The sequence below is a fragment of the Columba livia genome, chromosome 5, assembly GCF_036013475.1.
Source record: "Columba livia isolate bColLiv1 breed racing homer chromosome 5, bColLiv1.pat.W.v2, whole genome shotgun sequence".
NCBI lineage: Eukaryota > Metazoa > Chordata > Aves > Columbiformes > Columbidae > Columba > Columba livia.
Window position 1 is genome coordinate 2,744,063 of NC_088606.1, and position 23,562 is coordinate 2,767,624.

At 42.7% G+C, this 23,562-nt stretch overlaps 2 protein-coding genes across 9 annotated transcripts in view; both read right to left on the minus strand.

The window, feature by feature from the left end:
* Nucleotides 1-506: 506 nt before the first annotated feature.
* SAV1 (salvador family WW domain containing protein 1) lies at nucleotides 507-18,006 on the minus strand. 2 transcript variants are annotated; one of them, XM_065063072.1, is made up of 5 exons: nucleotides 17,838-18,006; nucleotides 15,257-15,703; nucleotides 6,531-6,801; nucleotides 5,468-5,611; nucleotides 507-1,649 (listed from the first exon to the last, which is right to left on the minus strand). In XM_065063072.1, exons 1-5 carry the CDS (start codon nucleotides 17,929-17,931, stop codon nucleotides 1,451-1,453), a joined length of 1,155 nt encoding a protein of 384 aa, XP_064919144.1. In that variant the 5' UTR covers nucleotides 17,932-18,006; the 3' UTR covers nucleotides 507-1,450. The 2 variants fall into 2 exon arrangements, with proteins under 2 accessions (XP_064919144.1, XP_005505216.1); XM_005505159.3 differs by having other exon boundaries at nucleotides 17,563-17,845.
* Nucleotides 18,007-18,749: 743 nt separating this feature from the next.
* Nucleotides 18,750-23,562, minus strand: part of NIN (ninein) — a 69,436-nt gene continuing 64,623 nt past the window's right edge. For all 7 annotated transcript variants that reach the window (XR_010472669.1, XM_065063060.1, XM_065063052.1 and 4 more), the window contains one exon: nucleotides 18,750-22,522. Coding sequence is in view for 6 of the 7 variants with exons in the window: in XM_065063060.1 (XP_064919132.1) it covers nucleotides 22,313-22,522 (210 nt within the window). In the remaining variant the exon portion in view is untranslated. The remainder of the gene's footprint in view (nucleotides 22,523-23,562) is intronic.

Here is a 23,562-nt window from a genome sequence, read left to right on the forward strand (position 1 = left end):
TCACATCTGTTCCCTCCACTCCACTTCACATCTGTTCCCTCCACTTCACTTCACTTCTGTTCCCTCCACTCCACTCCACTTCACTTCTGTTCCCGCCACTCCACTCCGCTTCACTTCTGTTCCCTCCACTTCACTTCACTTCTGTTCCTTCCACTTCAGTTCCCTCCACTTCACTTCACTTCTGTTCCTTCCACTTCGCTTCTGTTCCCTCCACTCCACTTCACTTCTGTTCCCTCCACTCCACTTCAGTTCCCTCCACTCCACTTCACTTCTGTTCCCTCCACTTCACTTCACTTCTGTTCCCTCCACTTCACTTCTGTTCTATTTTTTCTTTATTCTCAGTTTCCTTTTCACCTTCAGCAGGTGCTTTAAGGTGGATGCTCAGAGCATCAGAACCACACTTGTTCTCACAGAGCCCGAGCTCCTTTCACCATCCCAAATCCCACTATAAAACCACTTTATTTGATGTTCCAAAAGGAAAAAAAAGTCAGTTGGACAACCCCTCATTCATTAAACAAAATGATTTTTATTGAATTAATAGGCTTTACAAGAAATGTATTTTATTTGTCTGCAACGATGTTTATTGCACTAAAAAGAATCCATAAATAACATTCCAGGACAATGAATGAACCAAATGAAAATACTGGAGAGGGTAACCGCACAGTTACAAATGTTCCCCAGGTAAGGAAGCTCGAATCCAAGACAAAAACTCCTTACAAAAGAGAAGGAATTGTCGTGCCATCCCTGATTTCTCGGTGGCGAGGCCAGGAATGCTGTGACCCCCCTGTGCTGTGTTGGGTTTTACCCAATGCAGCTTACGTCGCATTTAAAAACCTGTGAAAAGTTCGCTTGGTCTTTAAGGTACCAGGATTTCCCCTCCGACGCGGTTGTGAAGACTCATGAACCTCGAGCGGTCGTGTATTAAACAACGTAGAAAATAAGGCAATTCGACTTCACTTTGGTGAAGCGCTTGGTGGAGACGGATAGAAACCCGCACGGGCTGCTTAAACAACCTCCAGAGGGGGTTCCGGGTCCCCAGGGAAACACACACGGATCTTCCATTTGGATTTGAAGGACGTTTTGAATCCAGAACGTTTCACAGAGTTGCATCTATTGCCCTTTTAAAAATATATAGTCAGCGTCTTACTAATACAGCTGACGGCTACGAAAAAGATACCGGGATCAAGTCTGTGCTTAAACCCCGCGCTGGTTTCCAGAATAACAAACTACTCCTTGTATGGAAACAAAAGATTAACAAACATTTTTCATTTTTATAAACAATACATAATACATGTAGAAAAATATTCAAGAGGATAATAACAAAGGTGCAACGTCAACAAAAATAAGCTGCCTTTTCACCAAAAGCACTTTTCTGTCAGAGTTTGAAGTGTGAAAAACAAACCTTTTAAAGCTCTTAGTGTCCTCGGGGAAGGTGACAAGAGTCGGGGGGTTAGAAGTTCTTGGCGTGCTGTTGGTACCACTGCTGGCGCTGCTTGCGGTGCTCCAGCTCGCTGAGCAGCGCCTGCCGGAACGCCTCGTACAGCTTCACGATGCGCTCCAGCTCCTTCATGAACAGCAGCTTCAGCATCCCCTGGTACGTGTCCAGGTCGGCCAGCTGGAACAGCTCCCACTTCAGGATGTGGTCGTACCTGCTCCGAGAGAGAACGGCGTGATTCGCACGGCCCCGCTCGCTTCGAAACCGCCGCTTCGCCTTGTGCGGCCGGCGATCGGGTTTCCAGCCATCTACGGTAGCGTGTTTTACGTCAAGACGTATGTAATTCGCGCCAAAACACATGGAGACGTGTGGGAGAAACATCCGCTAAGGCTGAGCTGCAGAATCGCTCCCAAAACACTCTAAAGCTCCTATTAACCCATTATAGTGGAAAATGCGTTTTGGAAGCGTTAAACCAGCAATTCCACTCATAGAATCATTTTGGGTGGAAAAGACCCTCAAGATCATCGAGTCCCAATTGACAACAGACCTCAAAGTTTTAGCAGTAAAACACCTTTTAAAAATCAGAGTAACACAAAGAACAACATTTAAATGATTATTTCAAACTGCCGGTTGGGAACCCCCAAAGTGGGTATTAAATACCACTTGTGAGGATGAGGGGAAAGCAATTAGGCCATAATTAACCGGAGTAATTTCGAATTCCTGTTGAGACTCCTCATACTGTTTCTGAACATCAACACGTCCCCACGTTCAGACTTTGGGGTGTCAGGCTCAGTTTCCAGCTGCGTTTTGTCTGCAAAAGGCATTTTAATGCGACTTTGATTTAAAATCTTGGTGTATTTACATCGCTGCCGCAACACCCCTCAATTCCTGCTCTTTCCCAGTGTTTCTATAACATATATATACAGTTCGTTCGCAATTTAATTTTCTTAACTTGGCAACACGCAGCTGACTACTATAGGTAACAAGAGAATACGATAAGTGACCCGCGGCTTCTCTAAGTTGCCAAAATAACAACTTCTATATTAAATTTATCCCAAGTCTTGCTGCTAAAATCACTTCGCCCCAAAAGCGAGATCCTGGAATTCGTTACCTTAAGCTATAACCAGCCATCAAAGCCCCAATCTCTTGTTTTACCTTAAAATATGAGCCCAATATCTTCTGTTTTATCTTAAGTTTGTCCATTTTTCATTAAAATAGGGAGATATTATGGCAAACCCCAATTGAACCCCCCATCAGCAGCCAGAGTTCTTATCCTCAGAGAAACCTGTTGAAACCAAAGCTATTTTGCTATTATTATCTACTTTTCTCAACCCGAACGCCTGGCCTCTGCGCAGCTGAATCGAGCTACGGTGTCACCTGTACGTAATAAATCATTACAAAATATTCCAGTGTCCAAGCGTAGTGATACTCAGATGACAAAAGGCTGCGCTTTGCCCACTTACTTCCATTTTTGCACCAAAACGGACGATATTCATACAGTCCTCACCTGGGCTTTGGGACAATACGGAACAACTTACGAGCATTACTGGGGTTTTTTAAGCTTTAAGGCACTTGCTTTAGCAACAAAGAGGCTCGTTATTAAAATTACATCAGAAGTGATCTTGATGTTAATAACGGTGACAATGATTTTGGAATTGTGCCTTAAACCCTCACCATGAGGTGACACTGAGACCATTCCTCAATTCTCCAATTTAATATTAACATAAACCAGATGTTACTCCTTCATGGAAGTGTCTGAGAATGACAAATTCCCATTACCACCAGCGCTACTTTAACATAAAGCTAAAAGGATACTGAAAAGTAGATGATTTTTGATTCCTCTGAACAATGTAAATTCTATTCCCACAGCTTGAATTATTATCTTTTTAAATTTGTTTCAACCTCCTGAAGAAATTCCTGATCATCTTAAATTGCTTCAATTGTCTTCAAGTTATTTCTCAAGTTTCAAGAGAAGTACCAACAGGAATCCATTCAACAGAGGCTGAACTATTTAAAACTACATTGTCTGGATGTGCCAAAGACCTAAATAAAGAAATGCAGCTGCAGCCAAAACCTCGAAATATTTATAGGAAACAAGGTTACAGGAACTTAGTGTGGAGAGAGTCCTAAATGTGCTGTGTGGAGAGAGTCCATCCACCAAGATGCTGAAGGGAGTGGAGCATCTCCCGTGTGAGGAAAGGCTGAGGGAGCTGGGGCTCTGGAGCTGGACAAGAGGAGACTGAGGGGGGACTCATTCCTGGGGATCAATGTGGAAAGGGGGAGTGTCAGGAGGATGGAGCCAGGCTCTTCTGGTGACAACCAGTGACAGGACAAGGGGCAATGGGTTCAAACTGGAACACAAGAGGTTCCACTTAAATTTGAGAAGAAACTTGTTCCTGGTGAGGGTGGCAGAGCCTGGCCCAGGCTGCCCAGGGGGTTGTGGAGTCTCCTTCTGTGCAGACATTCCAACCCGCCTGGACACCTTCCTGTGTAACCTCATCTGGGTGTTCCTGCTCCATGGGGGGATTGCACTGGATGAGCTTTCCAGGGCCCTTCCAGTCCCTGACATTCTGGGATCCTGTGATGTCCCAATTTAAGCCCAGTAGCCACAAGAAGTAATAAAACCCTTTCAGATTATACTAGAAACAGCTATAAAAAAGAGGATTTTTTTAGCTGTACGTCACTGATCATACACAGTTTGAATGTGCAACTACACACTGACCTGCTCATTGATGCAAAACTTGGTTTCTCCATATTCTTAGTTTCTCCATATTCTCTTTACGAAAAAATATACAATTTCATTTGGATTTGGATTTCATTTCTGGATTTTTTTATTGCTTTTCTATTTAGTGCTACTTTAGTGTGCCTGTTAGGAAATGTGATTTATTTCATTATGCCGACTCAAGGCTTTTCTGAGGAGGCTCCCTGTTCCTACAGCATTGTTTCTTTGAGAAAACGACTTTTTAATACCACGTAGTTCTTAATTAAAGTTCTTGAATAGAATTAGAGATTCTGTGTTCACAATTGTTAGTTGTGAAGGAGAAATGCATATTTTTTTTTCAAGGACGAAGATATACATAAAGAATTTAACACCCTAAATATATTTAATGTGTTTTTAAGACCATGTGGTACTGTTCTCATAAATGCACAAGCTAAATCACACCCTCAACTCTCTAATGCATCATTCTGCAAGTCATGTGAAGCGTTGTGATGATTTTAAGGCTTAACACAAAGCAAAACGCAACACGAAGCCAACAGTGTGCCCAGGTGGCCAAGAAGGCCAATGGTGTCCTGTCCTGTATCCAAACCAGCGTGGTCAGCAGGACAAGGGCAGTGATCCTTCCCCTGTGCTCTGCATTGGGGAGGCCACACCTGGAGTGTTGTGTTCAGTTCTGGGCCCCTCAGCTCAGGAAAGAGATTGAAGTGCTGGAGCGGGTCCAGAGAAGAGCAACAAGACTGGGGAAGGGACTTGAACATAAGACCTATGGGGAGAGGCTGAGGGAGCTGGGCTTGTTTAGTCTGGAGAAGAGGAGGCTTAGAGCTGAGCTCAGCACTCTCTAGAACTACCTGAAGGGCAGTTCTAGCCAGGTGGGGATTGGTCTCTTCTCCCAGGCATCAGCAATAGGACAAGGGGCCATGGGCTTCAACTCTGCCAGGGGAAATTGAGGCTGGAGATGAGAAAGCAATTCTGTGCAGAGAGAGTGGTCAGGATTGGAATGGCTGCCCAGGGAGGTGCTGGACTCACCGGCCCTGGAGGGTTTGAAACTGAGATTGGACATGGCACTTAGTGCCGTGATCTAGTAAACGGACTGGAGTTGGACCAAGGGCTGGACTGGATGATCTCTGAGGGCTTTTCCAACCCAGACCATTCTGTGATTCTGTGAAAATAACGCAACGAACCTCTGGTACAACCCCATCACCCACTGACGCAATTAAATAAGTATCAGCTGGAGCTTTGCTTTCAGCCATCGGAATTCACTTGTTTTCCTTCTAAGTGTGCAATGCAGAGGGAAAACCAAAAAGGGGTCTCACTTGACGGGAGCCCTGGCGTAGACCTGCAGCCAGTCGGGGATGTCTGCGGTGTGGTAGGGGTTGGCGGGGACCAGGAGGGGTTGGCTCCGCTCCGCCGCCTGCGGCTGGTAACTCACCGGGGGCGGCTGGTCGTAGCGGGGGACGCTGCAAAGGGGCACAGAGAACAAGAAGTCACTTGGTATCGGCAAATTAACATTAATACAGAAATTAATCCACGGGAAGGCCGATGGCGCAACCGCATGGGAGTGTTGCCTCAGCAGGCGACACCGAGAGCGAATTTCTGCTGCTGTTTTTGGGCTTCGCTCCCAATCACATCACACTGGTAACAAGTTCACCTTAGTCCTATTTGCCTGCTACCCAAATACTAAAGAAGAACACAGAAATACTGTTTTGAAAAGATTTAAAAGGCACTATATATATATATATATATATATATATATATATATATATATATATATATATATATATCTCCAACATATTAAATCATGTTAGAACAAATGTATTCAGGCAGCAGCTGGTAAGAGTTATTCCACTTAAAACAAAGGACACCCTCATATGTTTCTCTTGTGTGGCACATTAAAAAACCCCTTTCTCTCCCTAGGTAATAGCAGGAATAAACTAGTAGATTGGGTGCATACTAACGTCATTTTACCTGTAAATTATGAGTAGCTAAAATACTGATTTTCACTCTAGACAAGCCTTAATTCGTGTTTCAGCTGGTATGTGCTATTTGTTCAGACACTCCTAGAATATCAGATGGAGTTTCTTTTCAGTCTTCAGTTCAATTCCGGTCTCAAACTTTGCTGTTTTACTGCGAGCTGAAGAGAATAGCTGCTTTGTTTTAACAAGTGAGGCACAAGATCCTGCTTCTAAACTTCAAGACAGTAACAGATGAGCCAAAAACCTGACAATTACAACTTCTAAAAATCTCTGTCAAGAACCAGTAAGGCTTACTCCTAAAAATAACAACTTTTTGGCATGTTATATACGAGACAAACCCAGCTCCACGGCCTCTTCTGTGGTTGTGTTTTGTCTAATCCCCCTGAGGAGGCGCATGTCTTACCTGGGCGCACAAGGGTGTTTATACTGAGCTCTTTTATTGATGTGATCTACGTAATACACCCCGAATTCGGCGGACTCGACCCTCTCCCAGCCCGGCGGCAGCCCCTCGCGCTCGAGCGGGTGGCTCCAGTGAGTCGTGTTCGTGTTATGATCTATGTAGTATTTCCTTCCTCTAATAGTCCAGTCCACCGACCAGCCGGGAGGAAGAGGTAAATCTTCCGAACTGTGATTTGTTAAGTTTCCTAGAGATGTAGCAGCAACTCTACCGATGCCTAAAAGAAAAGGAAAAGCGACGATTAGCTAAACTGATAATACCCAAACCCAACGTCGTGTACGAAGCCAACATCCCCCCACCACTCTATGAACTTTGAGCAATAGCATGGCGTTTATTATTTATGTGCTTGTAGGTTGGTAACAAATTAAAATAGCTGTTTCCCTTTTAAGCCTCACTTGTTTCATTCTCTTCCAGCTTCACTGGGCAGCTCAATTCAGAGACAGTGAAAGCATCTTTGTTTTTGCGATTAGAGACATACATCAGCATAGCATCCTATTACTGCCTTGATTTGCTGAGCAGAGAGCGCTGCCCTAAGATTACAAATGTCAAAGCTTTGCATTAACGACAGTTTCTGTTTATACGCTATCACAGCTGCAGCAAAACGATCTACAAAAACCCCACACCCCTTTCTTTTTCTAGTTACCATCGGAAACCACAATTATCTAGAAAAATCACTGCACAACAACAGAGCTTTTCAGATTAACAGTAACAGAACCAGGTAAATGAAGAGAAGAGGGACAAGGTGAGCACTATACCATGTTGACTGTTATTAAAGAGGTGCGTGCAATCATGGCCAAAAATGTCATCGGTAACAAGGGAAAAGGGGGAAGCTGGACCCACAGAGGGTGCTGCACAAGCCCTGGGCTGAACACACTCATCCTGCGCACCCTTAAGCTGACGGCACCTCGATTTCTTCACTAAAACTACTTGTCAGACCAGCCCGTTTCTGTGCGGTGCCGGTGGGACAGTCAGGGCTCCTAAATACATCCAGACAAGATTTAGAGAGGTTTTCTGCAGAGCTAGTCACAAAACCTTCAGATCTTGTGTATCCGCTGCTCTGCAGCTGCTTCTTCTCTAAACTCGAGCACATACGCTTCACAATGCATGGAAAAATAAAGGGAATTTCAGCTTTTGGTGATGTAGGTTGCACAGGGAGAAGGGGTTCATGGTGTATCTGGGGTAGCAGGGCCGAGTGCAATCTGTACTGAGGTTCCCATCTCTGCCCTACAAACACAGCACATTTAGGATTTATTAAGATCACTAAATAGCTGATTTAAGAGACTGTTCACCAGCATTTTAAAAGATGCGATTTGTTGTAATATACGCACAGTTTTTATATTACAAAAATGCGCGTGCTGGATGCTGAGACATTTACTGAAGAAACATCATTCCAATTTCACCTTTTCCTTCCCTCTATATACTATGGATAGTTAGGAAACCAGCTGAAGTTAAAACTATAATAATAATAGAGAATGAAAACCAAACCAAAAAATCCAAACCCAACCACAGAACCCCAGTGACATAATCAAGAATTGTGCAGGTCTCTCTCCATTCCTCCAAAGTCTCCCACCAACCGGATGTGCTCTCCCAATCCAACTCTCTTTTTTTAATCCTTTTAAGCAGTTACCTTCAGTTATCCACAGTTACACAGCCTTGGGCTTTAAAGAAATCATCTTCTCATCCCACAATCAACTGCATCTATTCAACCACAGCGTTCAGAGCTTGTGTGTCACTGTTTCCCGTAGCCAGATAAAGAGGTTCAGGAGCCACTTTTCCACTTTCTTTCAAGTCAACGCAGTCACCACAAGCACCGCGGTGACTGGCTGGGGAAGACGCCCCTTCCCTTCTGTTTGTCACAGAATCCCAGAATGTCAGGGGTTGAAGGGCCCTGGAAAGCTCATCCAGTGCAATCCCCCCATGGAGCAGGAACACCCAGATGAGGTTACACAGGAAGGTGTCCAGGCGGGTTGGAATGTCTGCACAGAAGGAGACTCCACAACCCCCTGGGCAGCCTGGGCCAGGCTCTGCCACCCTCACCAGGAACAAGTTTCTTCTCAAATTTAAATGGAACCTCCTGTGCTCCAGTTTGAACCCATTGCCCCTTGTCCTGTCACTGGTTGTCACCAGAAGAGCCTGGCTCCATCCTCCTGACACTCCCCCTTTCCATATTGATCCCCAGGAATGAGTCCCCCCTCAGTCTCCTCTTGTCCAGCTCCAGAGCCCCAGCTCCCTCAGCCTTTCCTCACACGGGAGATGCTCCACTCCCTTCAGCATCTTGGTGGCTGCGCTGGACTCTCTCCAGCAGTTCCCTGTCCTGCTGGAACTGAGGGGCCACAGCTGGACACAATATTCCAGGTGTGGTCTCCCCAGGGCAGAGCAGAGGGGCAGGAGAACCTCTCTTGACCTATTTCAGAAATAACATTTGTGTGGGACTATTTTATTGAGAGAGTGGACGGAAAAGGCACAGCCTGCCTCATGTAAAGAATAAAGAGGTTTCAGGTGTGGCCATTAACACTGTAATACTGAAGTAGCAGCAAAACTGTTCTATTTCTCAGGCTCCAAACTAAGTGAATAAACAAAAGAATCAATTAAAAATACCTCACAAACTTCCTCCTGAGCACTGTTCTTTAAAATATTTATGCTCATCTACCAATCTTTCTCTAGCCTTGTCGCATTCTCAACTATTTGGCCTTAAAATATTTCCTCTTGTGACAGCACTTACCTGTTTGTTACCTTGATAAAGGAAAATTGCTGGCTGTGCTCATGATAGTTCCCATCTCTCATTAAGATTAAGGAACTTAGACCTTTACTTCCAATGAGAAGAACATCCTGGAGGTTTCCTGACCTTTCGCAGCACTGGGGCGGGGAAACTATTTCAGATCCTGGCTACACTTAAGTCACTGCTTTTGTTTTCATTCCAATGGCAAAATACAAACATTGAAGCTTCTTGAAAAACACTGCGCTTCGGATAAACAAATGCAGTATTTTCTCCAATTAACTGGACTGCTGTGTTGTAATTTCATGTATGTATAAAGAGCGGCTATTAAATCACCACTACCGAGAGATCTGAGCACATGAGCTCCACTGGGGGAAAAGAACTTTCATCAAGATGGTTTTCTGTTTACTGTTACAACCAGCACATGTCTGTATTTTTGTTACAGTTCCCCCTACGTCAATACTAGCATGATTCCAGCAGCAAATACATCTATATTTACTCCTTGGGTTAAAGGTGATTCCTTTCTAACATCCACTGCACCCAAGTCTTGACACAACATCTGCATCTTTTCATGCAAAAGCCTGAGAAGACTGGGAACTGGACTCAGGTAGCGAGGAAACGCCAACATCTGATTACATAGAGAAATCATCTAAAAACCAGGCTAAAAACCAATGCTGCACCCAGCGGAAAGGCGCCACAATCGCTTAATTCTGGCTACATGGTTTCTCCCAGTGACGGCTTATTATTTTTCATTTCCAAGATGCAAAGAGCAACAATCATACCAGAGCACAAACACATTATACATTCCTTTTGCCGTTCTGACTTCATATACGAAGCAGCAGAGCCACATGGTTATGATAAACTTACACAGCTGCAGCAGTAACCAGTTTTGAATCATGTTTTAAGCTTCTCCAACCCACAAGCTCTAATTATGAAATCAAAGGCCAGATTTATAAACAGATAGTTGCAAATACTCCAGCTTGTAGACTATCATGTATAGTCTTAATGGCTGTTTCTCCCTTAAAATCAGAGATTATACTGGAATGTTCTCCTTGTTGGGAGTTTTAAGATGTCAGGTAACACTCATAGTGTCTTACGACCATCAATCCACTATGATGGAGGATATGATCTCTACCATAGGACAAGCAAAAACAGTCTAGTCGATCCACTTCACTGTAATTTCTTGCTTTTATCTGTGACAAGGCAGCAATTATAATTCTTCCTGCTTTCCCAAGGAAGGGAGTTGTTGAAATTATCTACTTTTACCAAATGTTAAAAGTCTCCTTTCCTCTCCTTAAGGATGAGCACAGTTCTTTATAAACTCCTCTAAGTGGTCCTATCAAACCTCAAGAACGGTCAACAATGAATTTAAATTCACGCGAGCGTAAATCCTTTTCAGGTTGCCTCTGTGGAACTCATCTAGCCTCGTTTGGTGATTCTCTTTTATAATAGTATATATTTTCTGGTTCAGAGGCTGCTTTGAAGGAACATCAATATTGACTGTTATCCATAGCTCTGATTTTTCCTTCTCTTGTAAAATATAGTACCTTCTGTTTGAGGTCTTGAATTGTCACCCAGGCCAAGAGAAATTATCTGCTGTTCCAAAGCAAAAGAAAATCCTTTTCAATGCAGTTTGCTTGTTCAGGAGCATCACTGTGTATGTTCCCAACGCTTTGAAAAACCAAGTGCAAACCACAGCAACCACTTATTATGAGCATTAAAAATACTCAGAGTTTTAAGTAAGGCTTATATTTGGTCTTATTTTCAAGATTTTCAACACCAGGGTGTCCTAATATCAGAACCTAAACTTTAGCTTTGAGCTCCACATTCCAGCGCATTGTAAGATATCAATGCAAAGAGTTCCTTGATTTAACGTTCTTCTTCTAAAAACACATCTTAAGCCAATAACATCACAAATGTGAAAAATATGTAGTATCTTCTTTGATCAAGAAGGCTCTGTTGAGTTTGTTCCAGCAGTATGGAACAAATAAAACTCTAAGTGATACGTGTAATGCTCTCCCAGCCCAACAAAGGGGTTTGATTGTCAAGGAAGTGCAAGTTCTTAGGAGAAAAGGTTTCCAGGTCAGCAAAGTTCTCCAGCCTGACTGGTAGAAAGCACGGGAGAAAAATCTTATCCCCAGAGAGGTCAAACGTAAGGGAAAAGAGCAAATAACCTGAAAAGCAAGTCTCACTGTGGATTAGATAGTGGATTAGTAGTGATGGAGGCAGAGAAGTTTTAGAGCCCCTGAACTCCCCACAACCAGCTTCAACTAAATTTCCAAGTGTTGAAGAACAAATCGAGCCAAACAAAAGGCCTTCGCATTAGTCCTTAATCAGGTCAACTGTCTGGAGAGCCGTTTTTCAGGATGCCCAAATCCTCTCCCTTCCCCTCATCAAACCAGGATGAAGAGCAGGAAGAGAAGATGCACAAACTGTTCCATTTGAAGGGTGTGAGCGATAATAACTAAAAGAAGTTTTGATAACTATCCCATTTAGACAGATCTGCAGGTTCTAGGCCCTCCCGACCCATCCCAAAGCATCTGGAGGTACTTCCTGAGCACAAGGACCTCATTTGGCAGAGGGAACGGGGCGTTCCGAGCCAGCATAAATTCACAAATAGGAAATGACGGGAAGCACTTTAAATAAAGCACGCTACAAAGAAATTACTGCAGACTCAGCACAAATAAAGGGCAGGAATTGCCGTTTGTTTAAAAATGAGTGTGGTTTACGCACCTCAAAAGAAAAGCCATGCTACTTCAGCTCTAAATAGGTTTCATTTGCTAATTTATATTTATTTTGCTCTTATATTAAACACAAATACCACTTTAACAGGTACAACATAACACCAGATGAGCCTGCTTTTCACTAAAACGCCCTGGATTCTCTGTTCACAGGATTAATCATTTTTCTCCTCTGCCATCACAGCCAACCGCTTACAATCTACCATCAGAAAGTCCCTTTACACTGTGATTTTAATCTCAGCAATTTTCATATACACATAAGAATTTTTCAGCTTACCGCTCAAACAGGTACAAATAACTCTGAGGTCTTGGTTACAAGTTAGTTCCAATCTATACTGTAGATATAACTTCAACCACAGACCTCCCCAAACCTTTAACCTAGAAGAGAGGAAAGAGATGTCGAGGAAAGACAGGAAAAGTCTCTTAGAATTCAGTTTGAAATGGACACTCAAAACGTGCAAGAAACGCCACAGAGGGAGCTAAACATACAAAATGAGGAGATACCGCAAGTGAAGACATTTTGCAGGAAAACCAGCAGCACTAGATTGCTAATTAAACACAAATCTAATGAAAAAGAGAAAGACATGGAGAATTGAATCACAGTGAGAGAGAAAATAGGACTTCAAGGGGAAATACTTATGAAACAACATATCAACTGTTGAGAAATCATGGGACTTGCTGAAGTATTTGCTGAATACTTGGCGTGTGAGGATTTCAATGAGAACACGTTTTCAAGTTATCTCCAAATTATAGAGGGGGGAATCTTTATTGTGCGTGAAAGCTGAAATTCACACGCACCTCTTCACGTCCACACCACCGCTTGGCCAAAGTCACCGTGGTTGTAACCCACACAGAAGGAAATTAAAACAGAAAATAATAATCACTCACCAACAGCAACATCAGGCAACATTTCTGAAGGAATCAACCCAAACCATAACAGAACTGACCTGCTGAGGGGGGGTGGGAGAGGAGGAAAAGGGTAGAAGGCAGCACTTAGAGATTCTAGCTAATAATCCATCTTATACGTCGAAACTGTAGGTATTAGGCAATTTTGTCATCAATTATCTTGATGAAGAATTTTGATTAGGTGAAACACTTAAACAACAATGGAGATGTGGAAGGAAAAAGTGATTTAGCTGATGAAAATGAAAGTAAAAGGCCTGCCCCAGCATTCTGGAAATGCAGGAAAGGTGAACCAGAAATTACACAGAGTTGTGTAGCTCAAGGAAAACACCGAAGATTCGAAGACAATGGATGGTTCAAATAAAAAGAAGTGTAATGGTCAAATGAAAGAAGTAAGAGAATCTAAGGATTTCTTATTTTTGGCCACATGATTCTTTTACTGAGAAAAAATACCAGCAACTCTTGAAATGATGTACAGAAGTTAGGGACATAGGTCAGTATTCTTGCTGCAGTGACACTGCAAGAGGAATTTAACAGTTTCATATTCCGTGCTGGGATGGAAGAAAAATAAATGCAACAACAAAATAGCAGAGGAAAAGGGAAACGCTTTGGCAGACAAAAGATTCACCTTTTTTTGTCTCTTCCTACAAATGTGTAAAATTGAATAGTCACCCATCACAAAACACGTATGAAATTCATCAAAAGTCAAAATATCAGAGTAAATGACAAAGACCAACCAGGCACCAGCAGCTCCCTTATGATTTCCAGGGGATGAGGGGGCACACAGACAAACGGGAAAAAAAGTCTTTTTAGAAATAAATCTGTGTTGCTCCAATTGAGAAAAATACGGCTGGAAAGCCTCATTTTTAGCTTGTTCAAAACATGTGTCAGATTAAACCACACTTTCAAACCAATAACTAGAGCTCCATTTTCATTTCAGACTGTTTCACTTCTCCACAGCAGCAATACCACTTTTTGAAGTCTTCCTCAGTTACTGCAGGAATTCTGAATGTTAAACGGATGGATTGGTTGACGAAAGTCTCCCCGCAATATCCCGGCACACGCTAACAGGTGCTCGTTATCCGCGCCAGATTAATGTTTAATGACAGCGGCTGAACAACGACTGACACAGATCAAGGGCTTTCCTGCAGAATGCAGGTACATCACATGTATCCGCATTTAGCAAAATAAACCAGGATAAAGTAACAAGTTTTAAACCCTGGTATTTCAGGATTTCCTGGCTGACAGTAACACTGGCACTACTCTGCTGCCCCTTTTCACCAAAATGCTTCTGGAGTCAACAAACCCACAAAGCACTGACAGGTTGGTCCACACACAACATCAACAGCCTTAAATGCTGATGTTCTTACTACAAGATTTATTTTTCTAGACAGGAGACTTATTTCACTACAGACTATTTACTCTTTTGTTTCCAGATTACAAGTAATGACAAACTAATAACATATTTCACTACTTACAGATTTGAAATATTTATTTCAAACTCTTCCTTGAACATCCTTTCTGTAGTGTATACAGTGCTTGAATTCAGCCCAATTTATTACTTTCAACATCATCTTTCTATGGGCAATATTGTAATCCCAGAGTTTTTATTCCACGATAGATTCACAACAACACACTGCACCAATCCAGTGTCATCACTGATATAATGAGTATGTTTTACAGTAGTATTTAATGGATTCTTTGTTCTTATGCTGTTCTTTCATTACAAAGTGAATTCAAGGGGGAAACAGGCATATTTACAAACAATATTAAAACCTACCAAAAAACCCCAAAAAGTCAAGGACTAGGAAGTCAATTTCAGCACCAACTATATGTCAATTTGCTAATTACACAAAGCATTCATTCCTTCCTTTGACTATTTATATTATTTTAATTACTGAGGTCAAATTAACACAATAAAATTAAATACTAACACAATGATAGTTAAAATATCATAATAATAAAATGAAATGGTAATGTTAAAATTTAGAGCTGTTGATTACCCTCTGCAAATTTAATATAGTAGATGTCCGCTAACGAATAAAACTTCTTGCAACTGAATCAACTTCGTCATAAGTAAAAAAAACCCTTGCTCAACCTTACCCCATTTATTGAATACATAAATCATGTTTTAAGTATATTTTTTCCCTTCTGGATATATGCAATCAAGCTCTTAAGAAATATGAACATGTACTCCGTGCACTCCTACACTGCCTAACGCCTAAAAACCCAACGTTCCTCACTCAGATACATCTCTGCACTTCAAGTCTTATCAAAAACCTACCTTTTAAAAAGCCACAATGAATACTGACCTGAAGTGTGCCTCCCGTGGTTCTGGGCCATCCTCTGGAAAAGGTCGCTGTTGTGTTCATAATACCTGTAGTCCTCGTGTACGCGATCATTCAACTGCCGCCTCCTCTGGGCATCGTAAAAATGATCATAATAGTAACAACGGGCACCAGCGTCTCCATTTTCCAAAACTGAATTAGCTTCTGTTAAAAAGGACTGCGAGGAAGAGCCATATTCTCTGGGGACGTCAGCTAAACTTCTTGCGAGATAGGACGGTGCAGACAGCCTGTTGCTTTCACGTCTCATTATTTCATGAGGCGGCCTCTGCACTGGAGTTCGAAGGAAACTCTGGTTTCTGGAAACAATCCCATCTCCACCAGAAGCATATGCAGAAGAAGTTGAGTCGGGAGGACAGATATCAGTTCGTCTTGGAATGGTTGGACCGTGACGGATAAACGAAGGCATCAGATCTGATACATAGAACAAAACAGAAAGAAGAACTAAAGCCTACATGCTCTCAGGAATCCATTACAGAACCAGAATTCATGTTTTCTCCACTAATCACAAAGTTGAGCCAGCAAAATGCTGTCATTTTGTTCTCAAACTAGCCTGAAGATGTTTCACTTCTTCCTTTACATAAATGGGTTTTGCACATAAACAGTGACACCTATTCATACAATTTCACTGCCTCCCTCCAGTAAGTGATACATTACTCCTCTCCTTACTATTTCTTTCAACATGATATAAATAGGTAGTTTCCCTTCAGGTGACTTGATACAAACTCTTACTTTCATATAGGAGGAAATTATGCCTATTAATATTTGCTTTTTATTAATAAACTCTTATAAATTAGGGTAAAAATTCACTGCATCCCAGAAGGTTTCATCAATAAATTTATAACGATCACTACAAAGTTGTCAGGTAATAGCTTATCATTACATCGTGATAAATAGCATAAAGGTGCAAAAAGCATCAATCCCTTAAGCACGCCTACAGTTTAATATTAAAAAACCCACCTTAGTGGGTTTTTGTGTTGGTTTTTTTAAAGACTAAGTCAATGTAATCAGACTACTAAATGATTTTGCCTGTTGACTGTGGAACCAGCTGTTCATGCAGCAAATACTTCCAGAAAAGCTGAGCGCCTGCTCCTGCCAGCAAATCACTTGTTGCTAGTTGTGATCTCCAAACTAATCCTGCAATTACAGCATAACACATTTCAGTCTCAGGTTGTTTTCAAAGATTAACAAAAAGCAAGCTAAGTGTGCTTTTTCCTTGTGTATTTGCTAGACTTTTGTATAGTCCAGGGCTGCGGTGTTAGGCTCAGGTTAACCACAGGAAGATCAGAGCATCTGAGGTACGTAGCGGTGACCTCAGCGAGTTGACTCAGGGTTTAGAACCAGATCACTCGCTTCCGCTGGCATTCCACACAACTGCCTGTACAGTTATCTCATTTGTCAAAGCGCACACCTTTTGACAGCGCAAACAGGGAAAACAACCCGCTCGCTCCAAGAAAGAGGGAGATGATGTGTTCCGCTTGTCCAAAAGATGCCTGTTTGGAGGCTTAAACCCTGCTGAGGTTTGGAGATTTATCTTAAGCCCTGCCTGTTGCAGCTGAGCGACGGCAGATGAGAAAATAAAACACCCATCTGAATAGAAGCTGCCAAGTTAATGTACACCGTGACCGAGTTACAAAAGACGTGTAGCCATCGTTAACCAACTGACACGCTAAATGCTTTCTGACCACCTGCAAAACGAGAGGATATTTTTCAAGTTTTAGATCCTTCTGCACAACAAGAGGGAGACACAAGATCGAGTGATACATTGTTAACAAGCAGCGTGCTTAGTTTATATTTAACTAATCATTACTAGATGCATTGTAAGTAAGAAACTAAAGAATTATAACCAACATCGTCAATTATGAACCTGGAATAACTGAAGACATTAATGCTTACACGCTCTCAGGAATCCAGAACAGAACTAGAATTCACACTTTCTCCACTAATCACAAAGTTTATCCTGCAAATATCATTCATAAAGTAAGAGCTGAACACATTTACACTTTTACACATTTACACTTTTTATTAATAAACTCTTATAAATTAGGGTAAAAATTCACTGCATCCCAGAAGGTTTCATCAATAATACCACCATCAATAATAATCATCAATACCACCTCCTGGTAATAAAGTAGTTAATACCTTAACTGGCAAAACTTGTTGCAAGAATGAAGCCTAGAAATGCAGTGACTTAGTACAATAGCGTGAAATACTTTGGTATCTTTAAAACACCTACACTGTGTAGGAGACACACGCACAAAAGACCAACTTACATATTTCTGTGCTTATTTTCAGCAGCCTGAAGTTTGTAAAAAAAAAAAAAGAAGTGTATTTCTCTGTTTCACAAGCCGTGGGCAGCTGGTGGGACACACCGTGTAGGTTCTTTCACATCCTCCCCTTCAGGTTGAACCTCCTCACAGGATCTTGTGTCCCCCCCTGACCAGGGGAACCCCCCAAACCCCTCAGGGCCGTAATCAAAACACACAAAGGAGCCCGCCCCCCGCCCCGGAGGCCTCGTCTTTGTCTCCCAGCCCGTCCCCGCACTCACTGCGCAGCAAAGGGCTGGTCTCCTTCTTCACGTACTTCCCCTGCACCTCGCCCGGCTTCGAGAGCTCCGTCCGCGTCTTCTTCCGCGACAGCATCCCACCTCCCGCCCCGCTACCCCCGCCCGCATACCCGGCGCCGCTTTCCCCCCCACCCCCGCTCCGCAGGGCAGAGCCCCGGCCGCCCCGGCCCCCTCAGCAGCCGCGGTGGCGGTTGCTCCGCGCCCGCATGGCCGCGACCCGGGGGGTATGAGGGGGGAACGGGGCCCGGCGCTCAGGGGATGCTGGGAAAGCGGCCTCCGCCCTGCGGGACGGGCCGCGGGGCACAGCGCCCCCGCGCGGCGGGGAGGGCGCCCGCCGCGGGGCGATGGCGGGAAGGGGCGCGCCTCAGGGCCTGGGTGTCCCCCGAACCGATTCCCGGACCCCCGTACCGACCCACCGCCCCCCGCGGGCTTCGCTGACGGGGATAGACCCGGCCTCACCTCCCTGGTGACCCCTCGGCCGGCTGGGGTGGTCTGAGGTGGCACCTCCCTGACTGTGTGTGCCTGGCACAGAGGTCACCAAACAGTTAGATTTTAGAGAGTTAAACACCTACAACACTCCACATTTTTCATATAAAAGTGAAGAAGAGGTTTGCAAAGCTTGAGAACAGGCTGTGCCTGGAAAAACTAAGAGATGTGTTCACTACCCATCCCTTTCTTACCCTGCAATCTATTTGTATGCTTTCATAACTACTCCTAGTCGCTGCCAGACTGTGCTTTTTATCGTTACAACTTCATAATAATAAACAACTTTGTGTTTGTTTTTTAGTTTGACTAACTAAAATAACTCTGTGTAGGCATTTAATGAATTTGCAGATACTACATGAAGTGCCTACAACTTCCATGGGAAGATCCTGAAACAATTGTAGACACAACTACAGATCATACAGTAATTTATTTTTCTTTACATTCATTATAAATAACGCGTAAGTTGGTTCATCTTTCAGTTTTACATGATGTAAGGACAATATATTACACCGGAACAGAAAAAAAGTCAATAGAAAAAAAAAATATACAATTGTTTTCATTTATACAGAAGTCATTTGTCATGAAATTACAGCATCTGACACTGAACAGGAGACTTTACAGGTAAATGATGGAAAACCTGAGAGACAGTGATGTCATTTATTGAAATTAAATGAAAGTATTTTATTCCTGATAGATCCAGACTGTCCCCTGCTCTACCTTACATATAATCCGGCTAAAATCCAATATGTTACAATACTTTTTGTTTGTTTTTTTAAATCAGAATTCCAATAATTTAGTTTTCCTCGTATTTAAAGCAGTAATTGGAGACTATACGGCACTGTACACTTTTAAATAATGATAAATGGACAAGTAGCACTTCAGCTGTGTGAATTTAGTACACGTGAATTTAACCTGGGGTGTTCCATCCTCCAAACCTCCTAACCCTGGATTGCTATGTGCCTTTATTTTCACAGTGATTCATAAAGCAAGAGTTTAAAACACCTCCTGGTAATAAAGTAGTTAACACCTTAATTGACAAGACCTGTTGTATGAGTGAAGCCTAGAGATTCAGTGACTTTTGACTGGTACAACAGCATTAAATACTTTGGTATCTTTATAATGCCTATACTGCATAGGAGACACATTCACACACAAAAGACCGCTAATGCTTAATAACTTAGATATTTCTATGCTTATTTTCAGTAGCCTGGACTTTGTAAAATTAGCTGCTTCTCTTCTGAGCAGACACAACGACCCGGTAAGCAACACGATGCTCTTTTGTGAGCAGCACCACCGTTCTCTGGGTTCCCTCCTTTTGGGAAGGGATTGTCCTGAATTCTCCTGCAGCAGCAAAAAGACAGTACGGTACGGAACGGCTCTAGAATACGCAATTACAAAAGGCACTTCTGAGAATTAATTCACACAAGCGTTCCAGTGAAATTTTCCTGATTCGCCTCCTGCTCTCTTCTGTGGTCAGGTTAGTTTTTTGAAGTGGAAGAAAAGTACAGCAAGGTAGGATGGGGTGAAAAAGGGAGAAATCAAAATCCCTTTTCTCTGTTTCTCCCTTCTATTCCAGCATCTGGGCTCCCTTTTTGGTACGGTGCTCTAGAAAGGTCTGTGTGTTTGGTTTCTAAAAGCCTGGTTAGTACCAGGAGACTAAAGGAATTAGTTAAGTAGTCCAGCCTTTAAAATGACTAATGTGAAATTAATTCCACAATAGTTTAAGTGAAGTACTCATCCCCCCTGCTCAGTGTTCAGACTTTGGTCACATACTGAGCATTAGACATAAATCTAAGTCAAGATATGAAGTAGTGTTAAAACATGCCAGCTGATAATGTTTTTCCAGATATGATTCTGATCATCTGAACCTCATTTACACGGTTTCCTGGAAGTATTTTGAGTTGCCGTGCTCAACTCCCATATTGCTCATGTGCAGCCCTGGTACCCACACCAGACCTTTATTGTAAGTGCTACCACTTGTGTAACATTGAAAAGATGGACAATTTCCCTACTTCAAATTTTTAAAAGAAAGCTCCAATTCATGTCAATGCAATTTGTCAATCTCACACATCTCAAAATTTGTGGAAAAGTTTTTGCACCCCGTGAAAAATGGGATATATAGATCCCTAATTTGGGATTACCTGGAGAAATAGCCAGTAGAGGCATTTAGAATTGCAGAGAAGTGAAATTATTTATGAGGACTTTGTGCTACTCCAAGGTGTTCTTCCATGGTTGTATTTCCATTTCTACTCTGTTGCCTGTGTAAAGCAAAGGAGGAGCAGGAGAAGTCATCATATGGGTAGTTTGGTCCCTCAACCCTCCAAAACTGCCGAGGAACCATGTGGACATAGAGAGCATCCCCTACAGCCACATGAAAAAGCAAAAGCCATTTTCCAGAGGTTGCTCCACAGCTCGTAAATGTGTTATCCCGGTTTCTGGGGGACTTTTTGGCTCATTGCAAGTGCTGTCAGAATCATCACCTTGTGAGAGGTCTCCGAGACAAAACATCTCGCCCTCTGCTTCTGGTTTGTGCATATTTAAAGAGGTCCGGTTTCAAGTATTGCCAGCGTGGCCCCTTGCACCAGTTGGATTTACCTTCTTTAGAAGTGTCTGACCGGTGGGATAGGGGCAAGGCATTCTTGGGGCATTTCGACTCTTTGCAGTAGTAGACAAGCGTTTGAATGTGCAAGCTCTTGCTCAGCTGCTTCGGTGTCGGACCCGTCTCGGTTTGGAAGGGTTCCCAGAAACCCTGAATTTCCCCAGGCTCACCGATGGATGGAATGGGAGGCATCACCCATCATTACAAACATCAACACTCTTCCACCTTCACGGCTACAGCACTTCAGCGTGTCGGGGGAGGAGTACGAAGGTAAAACTCCTCCAAATACAATTTGGTTCATCCTGGTTTTCCTAACGCATGTTTATACAATTATTATTGACATGAATACCCACATTTATAACGTTGGAGGAAGCTAATTTAAGCTGCTATTCCCTGAGTTCATCATATTCACACTGAATAAGTTTCTCCACAATTAATGACAAACGTAGATTCTGTACCAGGACCTACTACAAAAGACAGGCCTTGATCACTTGGGTCTAAATGAACTCTGCATTAATTGCAAAGATCCCTGTTTGTGAGGCCTAATGACAGGATTCCACGGAAGAAACCGCTGAGTCCCCCTTTTCATTCTTCTACCAGCTGTTTAATAAACATCCTCCACTCCTTTACTGAGTTTAAAACTTATATAAACAAACCTCACATCTTCTGTTTAGTGACTCTTCCCTTTGTTTAGTATCACTTATTTCCACACACAAAAAAATTAAGGCCTCTACAATTTCTATAAGCTGTTATGCTTAGTTGGAGGCAGTAGTCTAGTTACATATTTTTAGGCGGTTTTGTTTCTGAGCTCTGCAGAGAAACAGCCATGAAGAATAACCCATAAGATTGAACATATTGCTTTACAGAAACCAGAGTCAGTTTGCAGGACACGCCACATCAGGGTAATTGCTATGGAAAGCAAGACTTTCCTGACAGTGTTGCGGACTCACCTATCAACATTACTAAGTTTGGACCATGAAGTATTCTAGAAAGCCAAAACTATTTTCAAGTTTCGGATTCAGTAACCTAAGTCTGCATTAGACCTTGGCTTCAGTCTGGGTAGGAATAATCGATTCAGTACAGTAAATTCAGAATTTACATTTCAAATTAAAACCAAAGTATCAAAATAAGTTAACCTAGAAAAACATATGTCTGGTTTTTTTACACAATGAAGATTACTTTTAGGCAAAACTTAGCAGGAAAGCGGTTTGGGAATAAACAAAAATCCTCTTTTGGCAGTGTGCGGTTTGGGATTTAGCTCTGTCCTCTCTGTTAACTACAATTCATCCATACAAAAAGGCAACACAGTGAAAAGCTGAAATATGAACATTCCAGTAAAGTGCATGGGACTGTGGCAGACTTACTGGCTTTGCTACGACCTTATCTCAGATGTTGAATGAAATGATGGGGATGCCAGATTCTTGACTATTCTATTGAGGTTGGCGATTTTTTCTTCTAGTAAATAGTTTTTCCTTTCAGCCGTTTTCTGCCGCTGTTCTGTCATCTCCAGAGCCTTCAGCAGTTGTGCGTTCTCAACATAGAGATCCTTGACCATCGCATCCGCTTTGGTGTTCTTGGAAAGCTGAATTGTGAACGGAACAGAATTCCTCAGCAAATTACAAAGGAATTAAAAGCAAAGAGATTGCTGGGGAAGTAGGCGAATGTGTGAGATGGAAGACAAGGAAGAAAGGAAGGAGGAAAGGAAGGAAGGAAGGAAGACAACCCACCCATTTATCTTATTTTCCTGCGTTAAAAACCTAAATGTCTACAGAATCTTTACAGATACTATGAATATTTTGAAAGTGGAAAGACTTTGGAAGGAGATCAAGCAGATACTCCAATCACTTAGAGACCAACCTCTCCCTCGCTACAACCTCCTTTCAGGTAACGAGAGCAAGAAGGTCCCCCCTCGACCTCCTTTTTTCCTAAATTATTGAGGATTTTTGAAGAACAAAACCCCCCAAACCATATGAAGCAAAGCATATGTTGGGACAGGGCGGGTGGAGAATCAATAACTGCACATTAATCCTGTCTATACTGCTCAAGAAATTATTTCTTCCTCCTTTCCCAAGCAACTTTTCTGGTTAAGATGCTTGGCTGGAATTGGATGTTTGTTTCCTGATTTTAAGTGCATCAGCATGCCAAACGAGCACAGCTTTTAGGAAATTAATGAGTGGTGGATTCTGTCCCCAATTTGAATTTTTAGGTAGTTTCGGGCATATGTGCTGTGCTTTAGCTTAGAAGCAATAAAATAAAAAGGAAAGCACAGAATCACAGAATGGATTGGGTTGGAAAAGCCCTCAGAGATCATCCAGTCCAACCCTTGGTCCAACTCCAGCCCATTGACTAGATCATGGCACTAAGTGCCATGTCCAGTCTCAGTTTCAAACCCTCCAGGGCCGGTGAGTCCAGCACCTCCCTGGGCAGCCATTCCAATCCTGACCACTCTCTCTGCACAGAATTGCTTTCTCATCTCCAGCCTCAATTTCCCCTGGCAGAGTTGAAGCCCATGGCCCCTTGTCCTATTGCTGATGCCTGGGAGAAGAGCCCAATCCCCACCTGGCTAGAACTGCCCTTCAGGTAGTTCTAGAGAGTGCTGAGCTCAGCGCTAAGCCTCCTCTT